The sequence below is a fragment of the Cibotium barometz genome, chromosome 34 (genome assembly GCF_041138505.1).
Source record: "Cibotium barometz isolate CiBa-2024 chromosome 34, ASM4113850v1, whole genome shotgun sequence".
NCBI classification, from domain to species: domain Eukaryota; kingdom Viridiplantae; phylum Streptophyta; class Polypodiopsida; order Cyatheales; family Cibotiaceae; genus Cibotium; species Cibotium barometz.
In genome coordinates, this window is record NC_141079.1 from 11,777,874 (window position 1) to 11,791,828 (window position 13,955).

Below are 13,955 nucleotides of genomic sequence, written 5' to 3' on the forward strand. Positions count from 1 at the left end.
TTGAAATGCCATTCTTAACTTTAGCTTTAGAAAACAAATACGCACACACTCCTCTTTAAAACTTTAATCTATAAAACAATCCATTGACAAACAATTTACTGGTTACACATGTCATACTTCAAAATTTCCATTGAGTCTTTGTTTCTCACAAAACAGTATCACTCTGGACTCTCCGTTGAGACCAGCGAGTCAACAACGAGATCCAATGAATAGATTACAATAAACATAGGTCCATCATATAATATCTTCCTCGACATACGCATGGATGTCCTCGACACCGCGAGCACGTGCATCTCCTGGTCAGAACCCTCCAGGATCCTCCTTAGGTGTCCTGGCACTTCACTCAGGGATCGCTTCGTCGGCCCTCGTCTATCGTACCGGAAGCACACCATTTTAACCTTACCGAGGTTGGTCAAAACCTGGGCAGGCTTTGCCGCGTGAGCTATCCCTTGAACACTCCCTACCAGCTGTTGCAACCGAACTTCCCTTAGAAAACATAAATGCGAAATGCTCCCTCCAGCATTCTGGCGTAAGACAGTCCTTTTAAGAAAACAGGGTGTCTATGCAAGTTTTCAGTTTTGATTTTGTTTGAATACCATGAATAAATCTTAAATCCGTATCCCAATACTTCTAGATCCAAGTCTGAATTCCAAACAGAATTTCTCGAATTCTGTTATCTTGATCCTCAGATCCAAATCAAAGTCTTAACTTAGTTTCAGATTTGGTGGTTGTTTTGAGTGCATTTTTTCTGAACTGATCACATCGTCATTGACGAAGGAATTAGGTCTTGGTCAATAGTCTGGAAAGGTTCTTCCTAAACTATCTTTCTCGAAGGAATTAGGTCTTGGTCAATAGTCTGAATCAGAGTTTGGGTCTGGAAAGGTTCTTCCTAAACTATCTTTCTCGAAAGGTACTATTTCAATTTCTCTTTTTCTAAATTTCGTTCGACGAATATTTGCTTACAAATTTCTAAAACATGGATTTCTTAAGAGGAATAAAATAATCATTTATCTTGATCTCCGACTTCGATAGTTTAATTGAATTTTTTCATTACCATCTTAGTGAATATAAAATGGTAGAATTTCCTCTCACATATTATCTACCTATTTATTTTTTCAATTTTACGAAAATTAACAGAAGATTAAAGAGAACCCTTATTTAATTATAAAGATTCTATATTCATACTTTAAGATGAGGAGGCAGAAGAAGCTCGTAGGCTAAGTCACCTACTTTCTTTGTAATCAAATATGGCCCACAATATCTGGGGGATAACTTCTTGTACTTCCCAAGAGATAGAGAACTTCTTTTGGGGTGTAGTCGAATGAAGACCATATCTGCTTCTTTGAATTCTCTGTCTGTCCTCTTCTTATCTTCATATTGCTTCTATCGATCCTGGGCAGCTTTAATATCTTTACGAATTGCCTGCATCTGGTGTTCCATGTCGTCAAGCATCTGTCTGGACATCTCGACCCTAATCAATGGGTCGGACCAAGTTAATGGAGTTAAGCAATCTTGTCCATACAGAGCTTTAAAAGGGCTCATCCCGATACTTTGGTGATAAGAAGTATTGTAGGCAAACTCGACTAGGTGCAGATAGCTTAGCCACTTCTTGGGTTCCCTGCCACCACAGCATGACCGAAGTATATCTTCGATTACTTGGTTTATCCTTTCAGTTTGACCATCGGTCTCAGGGTGATAAGCTGTGCTGAGATCCAAGAAAGTTTCCACTGCTTCGAAAAATGCAGTCCAGAACCTTGAAGTAAACTTGGGATCTCCATCACTTACTATTCTCCTGGGGGTAGGCCATGCAATCTGAAGATTTCCTTAAGGAACACTCTGGCCTCATCCACTGCAGTGTAGGTTTCTTTTACTGGAATCAGATGGGTAACTTTGGTTAATCTGCCGACTACCACGAAAATGGAGTTGTAACTTGATTGTACTGAAGGTAATCCAGTAATAAAGTCCATACTGATACATTCCCACTTCATTTGGGGGATGTTCAATGGATGTGGCATTTTTACTCTTTCAGCTTTGACTTTTTGGCATGTCAGACATTGACGTACATGATTCAGTACATCTTTTTTCAGACCAGGCCAAAAGAAGCTTTTCTTTACAGACATGTAGGTTTTGATGAAACCTGGATGTCCTGCTATAAGGCTGTCATGGGCTTCATTCAGAATTTGATCTTTGGTTCCCTCATCATTGGGGATGCATAGCCTGCGATTATAATACATAATGCCATCATCCAGGCTGTACCCTTGAACTCTGTTCAACTCCTGTGGAGTTTTTCTTTCCTGCAGAAGTAGGGTAGCAATAGGGCCAAAGAATCTATCCTGCATGATCTTCTCACTTGCTTCAATAATCAAAGGATTTGATACTACAGTAATTGCAAGCAAAGAGGCTTTTCTGCTGATTCTTTGCCTGGGCGGTACTTGATTTCAAAATCAAATTCCTGCAGGGTCTGCATCCACCTTCTTTGGCGCATGTTGAGGTCCTTCTGAGTAAAGATCCAGTTTAAGCTCTGATGATCTATCATCAAAGTGAATCTTTTTCCCAGTAGATAATGTCTCCACAACTTTAAGGCATAAACTATTGAAAGTAATTCCAGGTCATGAACGGCATAATTCCTCTCATGCGTTTTGAGCTTTCGGGATTCATAGGCCACTGCATGACCTTCCTGCATGAGTGCACCTCCCAGGGAAATACCACTTGCATTAGTTACTACCTCGAAGGGTAGAGAAAAATCTGGTAGCTTCAGAACGGGACTGGTTACCAAGGCGGTCTTCAGCTTATCAAAAGCACTCTGGCACCTGATAGACCCCCTGAAATGGGGTATTCTTTTTGAGAAGGTTAGTCAGCGGGGAAGCTATGAGAGCATACTTTGGTATAAAAATTCTATACCAACCAGTCAATCCCAAGAATCCTCTGACTTCTTTCACTGTCTTTGGTTTAGGCCAATCTATGACTGCTTGGACTTTTGCGGAATCTGGAGAAATTCCATCTTTTGATACCAGAAAGCCCAACTATTCAACATGGTCGGCAGAGAAAGTGCATTTGCTCTTTTTGGCAAAGAGTTGGTGCTTCCTTAGAATCTCAAGAACTTTTCTGCCATGAGCTTCATGGTCAGCTGCATTCTTTGAGTAAATCAGAATATCAAACAAGAACAAAATCATCCAAGTATTCTCTGAGAATGTCTTGCATTAAGCGATTGAATGTAGCTAGGGCATTTGTCAATCCAAACGGCATGATAGTGAATTCATAATGCCCATACCGAGTATTGATGGCTGTCTTCGGGATATCTTGCTCATTGATCCTGATCTGATAATGTATGGAAATGAGACTTGGGATTTGGTGCCATTGCCTGAAGAAAGCTATTAGCTGTAAGTGGGTGTATAAGCTGAAACATAACAGTGACGGTAGCATAAGCAGGTACAATGCTAGATTGGTAGCCAAAGGATATGCACAGACACATGGGATTGATTATGAGGAGACATTTGCTCCAATTGCAAAGATGGCAACTATCAGAGTTGTAATTGCGGTGGCTGTAACTAAAGGCTGGTTTTTACATCAAATGGATGTAAAAAATGCTTTCTTGCATGGTGACTTGCAAGAAGAGGTGTATATGGATTAGCCACCAAGTTTTGAGGATACAGGTCACCCAAAGTATGTATGTAAGCTTTATAAGGCTTTGTATAGGCTGAAACAAGCTCCATGAGCATGGCATGATAAGATTGCTAAGTATCTTGTCACTATTTGTTTTCATATGGTAGATGCAGATCACTCTTTGTATGTGCACAAGAGTGATAAGGGTATTGTGATTATTACCATTTATGTAGATGATCTTATTGTTGTGGATGACAACTTGGATGAGATTGAGCATGTGAAAAGTCTTCTCAAAAGGAAGTTTGAGATGAAGGATTTGGGAGATCTATGCTACTTTTTGGGAATTGAGGTCATTTGCACTCACGAGCGGAGATAGTATGTATTGGACATATTGTCCAAGTATGGGATGGCTGATTGTAATCCAATCTCGATGCCATTGAATCAAAATGGCAAGCTTAGTGCGGATGCAGGTTATGTGTTGGAGAATCCCGCTATGTACAGGAAGATTGTGGAGAGTTTGATTTATGTCACGATCAGTAAGCCAGATTTGAGTTACATTGTTGGCTTAGAGAGCCAGTTTATGTAGCTTCTATGCAAGTCACATCTTGATAGTGTGCGATGCATGCTTCGGTATTTGAGGGCCGCTGTTGATTATGCATTGTTTTATGCAGAAAGTGTACCATTGGAGCTATATGGGTACAAAAATGCAGGCTGGGTAGGTAGCATCTTAGACAGGAGATCTACGAGTGGATTTATGTTCTCATTGGGGAGTGTTGCTATGACATGGAACAGCAAGAAGCAACCCACAGTTGCCTTGTCGAGTACAGAGGCAAAGTACAGAGGGGCTACGGTGGTAGCCTGTGAGAGGTAGCTTATGTAAGCTACTACTAATTTGGGGTTACATCGAGAGAGAAAGGTTGTTATATATTTTGACAATATTAGTAGTATACAGTTGGCCAAGAACCCAATTTTTCATATGTAGAAGAGACACATCAAGGTACATTACCACTTCATCAGGAGAGATTCTTGGCAAGGCGACATCGACTTGGCCTATGTCAGCACACAGGATCAGGTTGCTGACATCTTCACGAAGGCCTTGGGAGCTGAGAAGCTCCACAGATTTCATGATATGCTTGGAGTTCTTGATCTGGAGTTGAGCTTGAGGCGGTGTGTTGAGATGTCAAGCTTAACATGAGCTAACACTCATGAGGCGCCTGCATGATCATTCGACATTTATATCGCTGGGCGGGTTTGATAGCTAGCAGCACTGACATATCTTCGCTTTTAATCACATTATTTAAATACTAATTAATTACATTTTTAAAAACACTTAGTCACTTAGAACATACATCACATACAAATACACAAAAAATTCCAAAACATCTCTCCCCCATTTTGTCCTTGTTTTTTTTAATCACATTATTTAAACACTAATTAATTACATTTTCTAAAACACTTAATCACTTAAAACTTACATTACATACAAATACACAAAAAAATTTACAATACAATGTCATGGACATTGCAATAATATTATATTACAAATTACGTAATGATAAAAGATGAAGATGACTAAGAGAACTAATTAAATTAATTCATCTTCTTCATCTTCGTCAAGATTCTCTTCGCTCGCATCTTCACCACATGCACCACCACCTTTATCACTGCCACTTTCAACATTGTCTTCCTCCACTTTTAGCATCGTCTTCCTCCTTTAAATAGTGAAACAATGTAATGTACCTCTGAGATTAACCAAGTTATGATTAAAGATAATCCTAAGTTTTGGATGTTATAGATTTCAGTAATGAATTCCAACAGATTTTTAGTAGTTTTTCAGAGCAAACAAGAATTCCAAGTGTTGAAATTAAGTGAAAATTCAAGATTGAGTTTTCAATTAGTTAGTATTCTCAAAGGAAGACTTTAAGTGTGTAGATGGACATGCAAATCAAAATTTGATTAAAAAAAAAGTAAAACGTGACCTATTATTTTTGGAGTCGGTTTTCACATACAGCTAAATTTGGTGATTTCGCTCGCGGCGGTGGGTTGTAAACTATACACCTTCTAGTAATTTTAAGTATCCACATGACTAGTTTTTGATAACTGCGCACGAAGTTATACCTATTACAAGTTGCAGCCCTAAGAGCAGATTTAAGAGGCTTGCCGAATCTACAAACAGCTCTTCCACAACTTCTGGAGAGTAGACATGGATTCCCAATCAATTAAGACATCAACAAATATATCGAGAAAGTACACAAACACTCTTTCTATTATTTTTCTTTAAATTCTTTTGAGACTAAATAAATATATCGATAAGCGTGTATATGGGAGAATCTGAGTCGATGTACGACATGCTTAACTATGGCAATGATGGGAAAACATCGTGTGAGAAGAGGAGGGGGGGTTTCCCACCAAGAACTATTGTTGATTGCCTTAGTTTGACTCATAGAATAAACACTTTTGGAGTTAAAGAATTAGAAGATGGAATATTCGATTAGTTTGTGACTAAATTTTAGGTATAACCTTCATTAAGGACTTTTTTACGAACCGTTTATCTTTCCATGTGTTTAGAATCAGATTTTGAAATAAAGACAAAAGTTTTAGATGATAGAAAACTCTACAAGAGCGTATGAGACGCTAGAAAGGAAAATCTCCTTTGTTTTTTAGTTATTCAAGTGCAAAGTGGGCACTTGTCTGTTTTTTATAGTTTCATAATAAAAACACAACTTTGGCCATTTTGAATGCTCTCAAAGAGACCTTAGAACTCATTTTTAGAGACCCATCACTGAGATATGTTTTATAGAGCATCAGAAGTCCTAAAACTTTATAATGTAACATACCTCCGAGATTAACCAAGATATGATTAAAGATAATCCTAAGTTTTGGATGTTAAAAAGAAACAACATACAAATTGATACACTTGGGTGATAATTAAAATTCATGTTTAACTACGCACTAATTTTCCTTGAGCTCATTGGATATTCATATAAGTGATCATTCCCTCTCGTTTGAGCCACTCCCAAGTATCGACTTTGTTGATTCCTATAACAAATTACAACATGCATGAGATTTGAAATTCACAAGGACAAGTGAACTAAACTTAGTGATGCATGGAAAATTAAAAACTTACAAATTATGCAAGCCAAACTATCTTTCCTCCGGAGCCATACATTGTGGCACTGCACTTTGGCAGTAGCTGACTTGCATGCGCTGCCTTTTGCTAAGGGTGTTGAGTACCCTCCATGGATTCTTTCTTTGCCTTATTGGACTCCTTAATTTTACAATTGGAGGGAATTTGTGAACCATATTTCGCTCACCTCCTTGTGTGAGAGACCTTCTATTATTGTTTATCTTTATTATACGATTGCTTGCCCACTCATAAAAAAACGTATAAATCTCTATCCTTCTGCTCTCCCCATGGTTTGAAGGCATTTATAGGTTTAGTTGACTAATTGATGGAAGGTATAGTAAGTCCTCCACCCCGTCTCATCCATAAAAGGCCCACCACTCTCATCAAAGATATAGTAAAGCATACCATCTCCCCCGAGCACTTCATTTATCATCGTAGGTGAAGGTGACCGTGCACCTCCTCCAAAGCATCGGTACACCTCCTCCAAAGCATCTGCCACACCCACCTCCCCCACTACTAGATCGTCCTAACAACTTTGGAAAAGCTGTCAAGCTATCACCACATGAGTGGCATTGTGAGGATGCTACATGGTGGGGAGGTGGCACCATGGACATGAGCATGGTTTGTTGTATGGGGAGGATAGGAGTGCATTGAGCACTAGGAGGTGTTGAAGAAAGAGGAGTAGGGAAAGTGGAACAGTGAGGAGTAGGGAAAGTGGAAGAGTGAGGAGTAGACAAAGCGGAAGTGAGAGGGGTAGGGAAGGTGGTGGGATGCATGGAAATGGGTATAAGCTTAATATACTAATAATAATGCATTAAGATTTAAGATCTATGCATGATCTATTATGCATGCATAATGTTAATGCATAAGGCTTATGCATAAAGCTTAAGCTTTAAGCTTTATGCAAAAGCCTTTTGCATTAAGCCTATGCATAAAGCTTAATGCATAAGCCATTAAATTAAGCATCATACATTAAGCTTCATTCATAGGCTTAATGCAATGGCTTATTCATTAAGATTGTATGCATTAAACATAATACATAAAGCTTGATGCAATGGCTTAAGAAATGAGCTTCATGCATAGGCTTAATGTAATGGCTTATGCATTAAGCTTTATGGATAAGATTAATGTATAAAGCTTAAAGCTTAAAGCTTAAAGCTTAAAGCTTAAAGCTTAAAGCTTAAAGCTTAAGGCATAAGCCTTATATGCATAAAGCTTAAGCTTAATTCATAAGGCTTTTACATAAGTCTTAATGCATAAATATTAATACATAAGACTTTTGCATAAATCTTTATGAATAAAGATTTTACATAAAGCTTAATGCAATGTCTTATGCATAAGGCTTAATGCATAAGTCTTATAGCACAAGACTTATGCATTAATCCATATGTATTAAAGCTTTATGCATTAAGCTTCATGCATAAGTCAAAATATGCATCAAACTTTATGGATATGCATTAAGCTTAATGCATAAGGCTCTTACATAAAGCATTATTCATAAAAACATAATGCATAAGCATAAGCATAAAGCCATTATGCATAAGACTTATGCTTTATTTATAATGAAAAAAATACTCCCAATCACCTAGGGATACAGCATGAATGTAAAGAAATAAATTATGAAAGACAAGTACTCTTACCTTGAGAAGAAGAGAAGCTGAGTTTGCATTGTGAAGTTGAGCTTATGTTACAAAGACAATCTACAAGTTTAAGAAAATATACATGTTATTAAAGCACACATATATATATTTATGCAAAAACCTTATGCATCAAGCTTTATGCATAATCCATAGGCATTAAGATTTATGCATTAAGCCTTATGCAATACGCCTTATGCACAATGCTTATGCATAAAGCTTTATGTATATGGATTATGCATAAGCTTAATCCACAAGCCATATGAATTGAGCTTATGAATATGGATTATTCATTAAGATCTATGCATAAGCTTAATCCATAAGCATATGAATTGAGCTTTAAGCTTAAGATTAATGCATTAAGCTTTATGTATAAAGCTTAATGCATAAGACTTATGTATTAAGCTTAAGCTTTATGAAAAAAAACTTATGCATTAAGCTTAATGCATAAGACATAAGCATTATGCTTAAACTTTATGCATATACATTATGCTCATAAGGGTTTACATCAAGCTTAATGTAAAAGTTTTATACATAAGCATAATTATAAGTCATATGCATAAATCTTTATGCTTAATGCATAAAGGTTAAACCTTTATGCATAAGCTTTATGCAAAAACCTTATGCATTAGCTAGCTTTATGTATAAAGCTTATACTTTAAACTTTATGCATAAGCTTTTACATAAATCTTAATGCAAAAGTTTTATGTATAATAATAAGCCAACAATTGAACATGACGACCCCTATCGCGTTGTAGTGACTTGGCAAAGTTTCCAAATCATTATAACACGATAAGGGTCCAACAATTGGACATGATGACCCCTATCATGCTGTAGTGATTTGGCAAAGTTTGCCAAATCACTACAATGCGACAAGGGTCCAACAATTGGACATGATGGCCCTTATCACATTGTAGTGATTTGCAAAGTTTGCCAAAAACATTGCCAAATCACTGCAACACTGGCGGAAGCATTAGGAGAGAATTAGACTCTAAAATTTACAAATCACTATAAGTTACATGCATAAAGCATCAAGCTTAATGCATAAAGCCTTGTGCATATGGTTTTATGCACAAGCTTAATGTATAAAGCCTTGTGCTTAAGGTTTATGCATAAAGCCATAATACATGGGCCTTATGCTTTATAAAAATGAATGTAATGAATAATGAAAAATCGTTCTCCTAAGCATGTTGCACCCATAAACAAGTAATGAAAGGGATTATAAAAGACAAGTACTCTTACCTTGAAGAAGAGAAGTAGAGTTTGTGTTGCGAAGTTGAGCTTACATGTAAGCATCAATGCACAAGTTAAAGAAAATATATATGTTAGTAAATGGATACGCATAACCTTATGCATAAAGCTTTATGCATTAGGCTTATGCACTAGATTTTTGTATAAAGCTTATGTATAAACCATTTTACCAAAAGCTTAATTAAACCAAACACTTTGTGCACACACCATATGCATTAAGATTATGCATGAAGCTCAATGTAAAAGCATAAGCATAAGATTAATGCATATGGCTCTATGTATGCATATTAAAGTTATGCATGCTCTAATTTTCATGTATAGAAACCTTTATGCATGCATATTAGAGAATACATAGAGCATGCATAGAACATACATACTAGGCTCTATACATACATATTAGAGCTATTCATGCTCTAACTTTCATGCATAGAGCCTCTATGCATGCATATTAGAGTATACATAGAGCATGCATAGATCCTTTATGCATGCATATTAGAGTATACATAGAGCATGCATATAGCATACATAGGGCGTACATAGAACATACATAGGATCTATACATGCATATTAGAGTTATGCATTCTTTAATTTGCATGCATAGAGCATACATAGGTTCTATACATGCATATTAAAGCATACATAGACTCTATACATGTATCTTAGAGCTATGCATGCTCTAATTTGTATGCATATAGCCTCTATGCATGCAAATTAGAGCTATGCATACTCTATGTATACTTTAATATGCATATATGCATATAGAATAAATAAGCATATTAAAGAGAAAAGAGAATTTAAAACTAAGAAAAAGAGAGAGGAAAGATGTATACATAGATCTTGCATAAAATATTAGGAGGAAAAGAGGTAACTCCATACCTCCCTTACCAAGTCACAACAGACATGGTAAGCTATTTCCATGCTGAAAAGCTGGAACAAGTGAACTGCTACATGCTCTAATTCCACAAAGACGCTTGAGCACACATATAAGGCTTATTATGCTTGCATGGTGTTGTGTTGATTAGAATGATTGATTCTTGAGGATGTGAATGTCACATGGCTCCTATAGAAAGTAGGACTTCACAACCTTTTCAAGTTGCCACCCTTGGAATGGATTACCTAAGGTCTTATTCAAGATTGACATAGTGCCTGAGTGGAGTGACGAAGTCTCACAATACCTTTCTTTTTTTTTTCCCACAAGATTGACCATTGAATAAAGATAAGATGTGATAGCTTATCAAGCTAGTTGCACCATATCACAACTCATAGCTAGACAAATATACAAGTTAGGTAAAGAGATGATGTTCTATGGAGGTGCATACGTGAAGTTGCAATTGTGAAAGTTCTAGAGGAAGCACACTCTAAAAGTGGTGAAAGACATTGCTTGGGAAGTAATAGCATGGAAGGTTCTCCGAGAGCGGGCTTATCGTAGATTGTTTGGTGATGCAGTCAAATATCTCAAAGGGTGCAATGAGTAGTATTAATGATTTCTTGTACCACGACAAAGGGCCCGATTGACCCTCACCCTAGTTAGTCCAGTAGCCCTTTGAAAAATTGGGAATTTTCTTTGTAGGACTCATTAATCATATCGCACATTGAACCCAAGCCTATTGCATCATAGTAGCTATTGATTACTTTACCAAGTGAGAAGAATCTAGAGCTACTAGGAAAGATGACAACACTTGTACCACTACTAAATTTTTATATGAGCAAGTCATCTCCAGATTTGGATGTCCTTTGGAGATTGTAAGTGACCAAGGGTCACACTTTATCAAGGAGGTGATTCATCACCTCATCAAGCTTTATGATAGTGTACAAGAAATCTTTGCCATACTATACACGAGCCAATGGCTAGGCAAAAAGCACGAACAAGATACTATGTGGTATTTTAATAAAACTACTTAGGCAAGTTGAACTAATTGGGAGCATAATCTTACAATGACTCTATTGGCGTACCAAACATATCATACAAGGTAGCAACATGTTACACCCCATTTTGGTTAATACCTTATAGGGTTAACATAGTGATGACTATGGCGTACATAGTTCCTAGTCTTACTCAATCAAAATGATACGTCTTCAAATGACATGTAGCTACCCATGCCAATGAAGAGACAATAAGGTTCACCAAGAATGAATGTGGCATGGGACTGCACGTAGGAAAGCATCCATAAAATATCTTCAAAAGGTTAATGATGATGACAAGAGTATTTCTATCTACACAGGGAATGTGTAAAGTCACCACACTCACAAACATAAGCACCATGTATGTTGGCCATTGCTCACACAAAAGTGTTCACACGCATAGGAATGTCCTTTATACACTACAATGGAGCTTGGAGAATTGGTCACAAAGGTTTATTCATAGAAAAGGCTAGGCTTTCAAAAGGGTTTTAACCACTATATAAGAAATGAAGCCCTTTATCAATAGAGCATTACAATAAATGATCCCAAAAAGGTTTTTTTTAAAAATGGGACAAAGATTTGAAAGGGTAATGGGTCCTCCCTCCCTCTATTCAAGGAGAGAAAGGTGGAAAAACCACCTTGATGTTAGCACCCAAATTGAATTCTTTCTTGCCTCTAAAGTACATTGAATGGGGAGAATTTCGCATCTATTGTTGTGCCATTTGTTGTGTCGTTTCTTTGCTAGTATGCACACAAGGATTCCATTTTGTTGCTATAGAGAAGCCCTTTCTAAAGCTAACAACTGAGCTCACATAGAGAAGCTCAAAACATAGAGGATGGATCTTTAATGGAGCTTCCACAAGGTCTTAAAAGATGCCACAATGCATTGAGCATGATTTGCTGCCCAAAACTTGATGTACCCACCTCTAGGATCTTGCCGAAGATGAAGCATACAAAGAGTTAAGATATGAGCTAAAGATCAAGTGAAAAAGTTGTAACTTCGACTACACATGTGAAATTAGAATGGCAGCTCAAACAAGATATGCTCTCATAACTACTCATTATAGGCAATGGAGGTAACCAAAGATTGAACAATGAAGGTAGTGGTGGATTGAATGATTTATTGGATGAATGCTATAGGCACTATTAGAGCACACATAAGAAAGAAGAGTGATCGTACAAAGTTTGCCAAGGAGAGTGGCAGATAAGAGGGCATGCTTCTAAGCAAATCCATTGGAATGATTCAGCAGTACCTCACACTCCACTGGTGATAAAAGCAAATGATAATGTGTGTGCTTATGATAAGTCGACAATTTGTAAGGAAGGACTTTCTCGTACAATTGAAGCGTGCGGGATAGCACGAGGAAGGCTCTTTATACGATCATTCCTTCCTGCAGTCATTGGCCGAAGCCGAAAAGCTAGCAGATTGCGCGGTAGAATGCAAAAACCTGCAAGAAGAAGAAGTCCATTCCATTACAAGCTAATAAGCAAAGTCTGCCGCATGGCTAGAAAAGGATGCAATTACGTATACCGGGATTGCGAAGCAGGTTGCGGCCGAGATCTCGCACATGATGGTGGTGGGCGCTGATCACACCAGCGGCAGAGGAGAGAGAGCACAGCCCTCGTATTACTAGACCATCACCACCACATATGGATATGTTTTGTGGGCTGTGCTCTCTCTCTTCAGCAGCTAGATGAAGCGAACGTATGAACCATTCATAGCTTGGATTATTGCTAGAGGTAGTGTTGTGTAAGCTTAGCATGGACACGCTTACCTTTTTATAGGCTTAGCAACAACAAGTACCCTAGCATGATGATCAAAGGAATTCTATTAAGTTTAAAGGGACCACACGCACTATATCCATCCCAACCATCTAAGGCATCGAGAGCATGCCCCCCAAGCTCGATCAAAGTACACACAACTATATTGTTAAAGTAGCCCAAACAGTTTTTTTTTTTATATAAAGCATTTGTGGATGTTGACATCCATGCAATAATTATAATCCAAACTATTTAAAGCATCTAGAGCATGGCCCCCAAGGTTGATCAAAGTACAAAACTAGATTGTTAAAGTAGACCTAGAGGTGACCTTGGGCCCATAAAGTGATGAAATTCATCATGTACTACTCACAACCATCATTTCTTGATGACAATCTATATCAACGCATACATCTTAGACTTCAAATGGTTGATTGCCACACCAACTTACACTCTTACTGTATTCAACAATTGGTGCCTAAGTTTTGTGTGTCACTGACTACCAACGTCCTAAAAAATGATGTCAAAATATAGATTAATGTCCTTTAAATTTTAACATAGATGTAAAAAATAACAAAAAGACATTCGAATAAGGTGCACAATTCTAAGCTTGATGTAGTTAATCTTAAAAGCTATTCACATTTTTATATATATGCTTTCAGCAATTCCATTCATGT

At 37.4% G+C, this 13,955-nt stretch overlaps 1 protein-coding gene across 1 annotated transcript; it reads right to left on the reverse strand.

Moving 5' to 3' along the window:
• Window positions 1–5,770: 5,770 nt before the first annotated feature.
• LOC147618700 (uncharacterized) lies at window positions 5,771–13,283 on the reverse strand. The gene is made up of 3 exons (XM_086774359.1): window positions 13,052–13,283; window positions 12,859–12,968; window positions 5,771–6,642 (listed from the first exon to the last, which is right to left on the reverse strand). The coding sequence occupies exons 1-3, from the start codon at window positions 13,281–13,283 to the stop codon at window positions 6,595–6,597; spliced, it is 390 nt and encodes a 129-aa protein (XP_086630485.1). The 3' UTR covers window positions 5,771–6,594.
• Window positions 13,284–13,955: the final 672 nt, after the last annotated feature.

Bases quoted from the DNA above. Each gene is read 5' to 3' on its own strand.
- LOC147618700 (XM_086774359.1), bottom strand. From the start codon at position 13,283: ATGCTAAGCTTACACAACACTACCTCTAGCAATAATCCAAGCTATGAA. The intron at 12,969-13,051 runs GTATACGTAATT...TTCTTCTTGCAG, and splicing joins CAACCTGCTTCGCAATCCCG to GTTTTTGCATTCTACCGCGC. The intron at 6,643-12,858 runs GTACGAGAAAGT...AATTTGTTATAG, and splicing joins CTATCCCGCACGCTTCAATT to GAATCAACAAAGTCGATACT.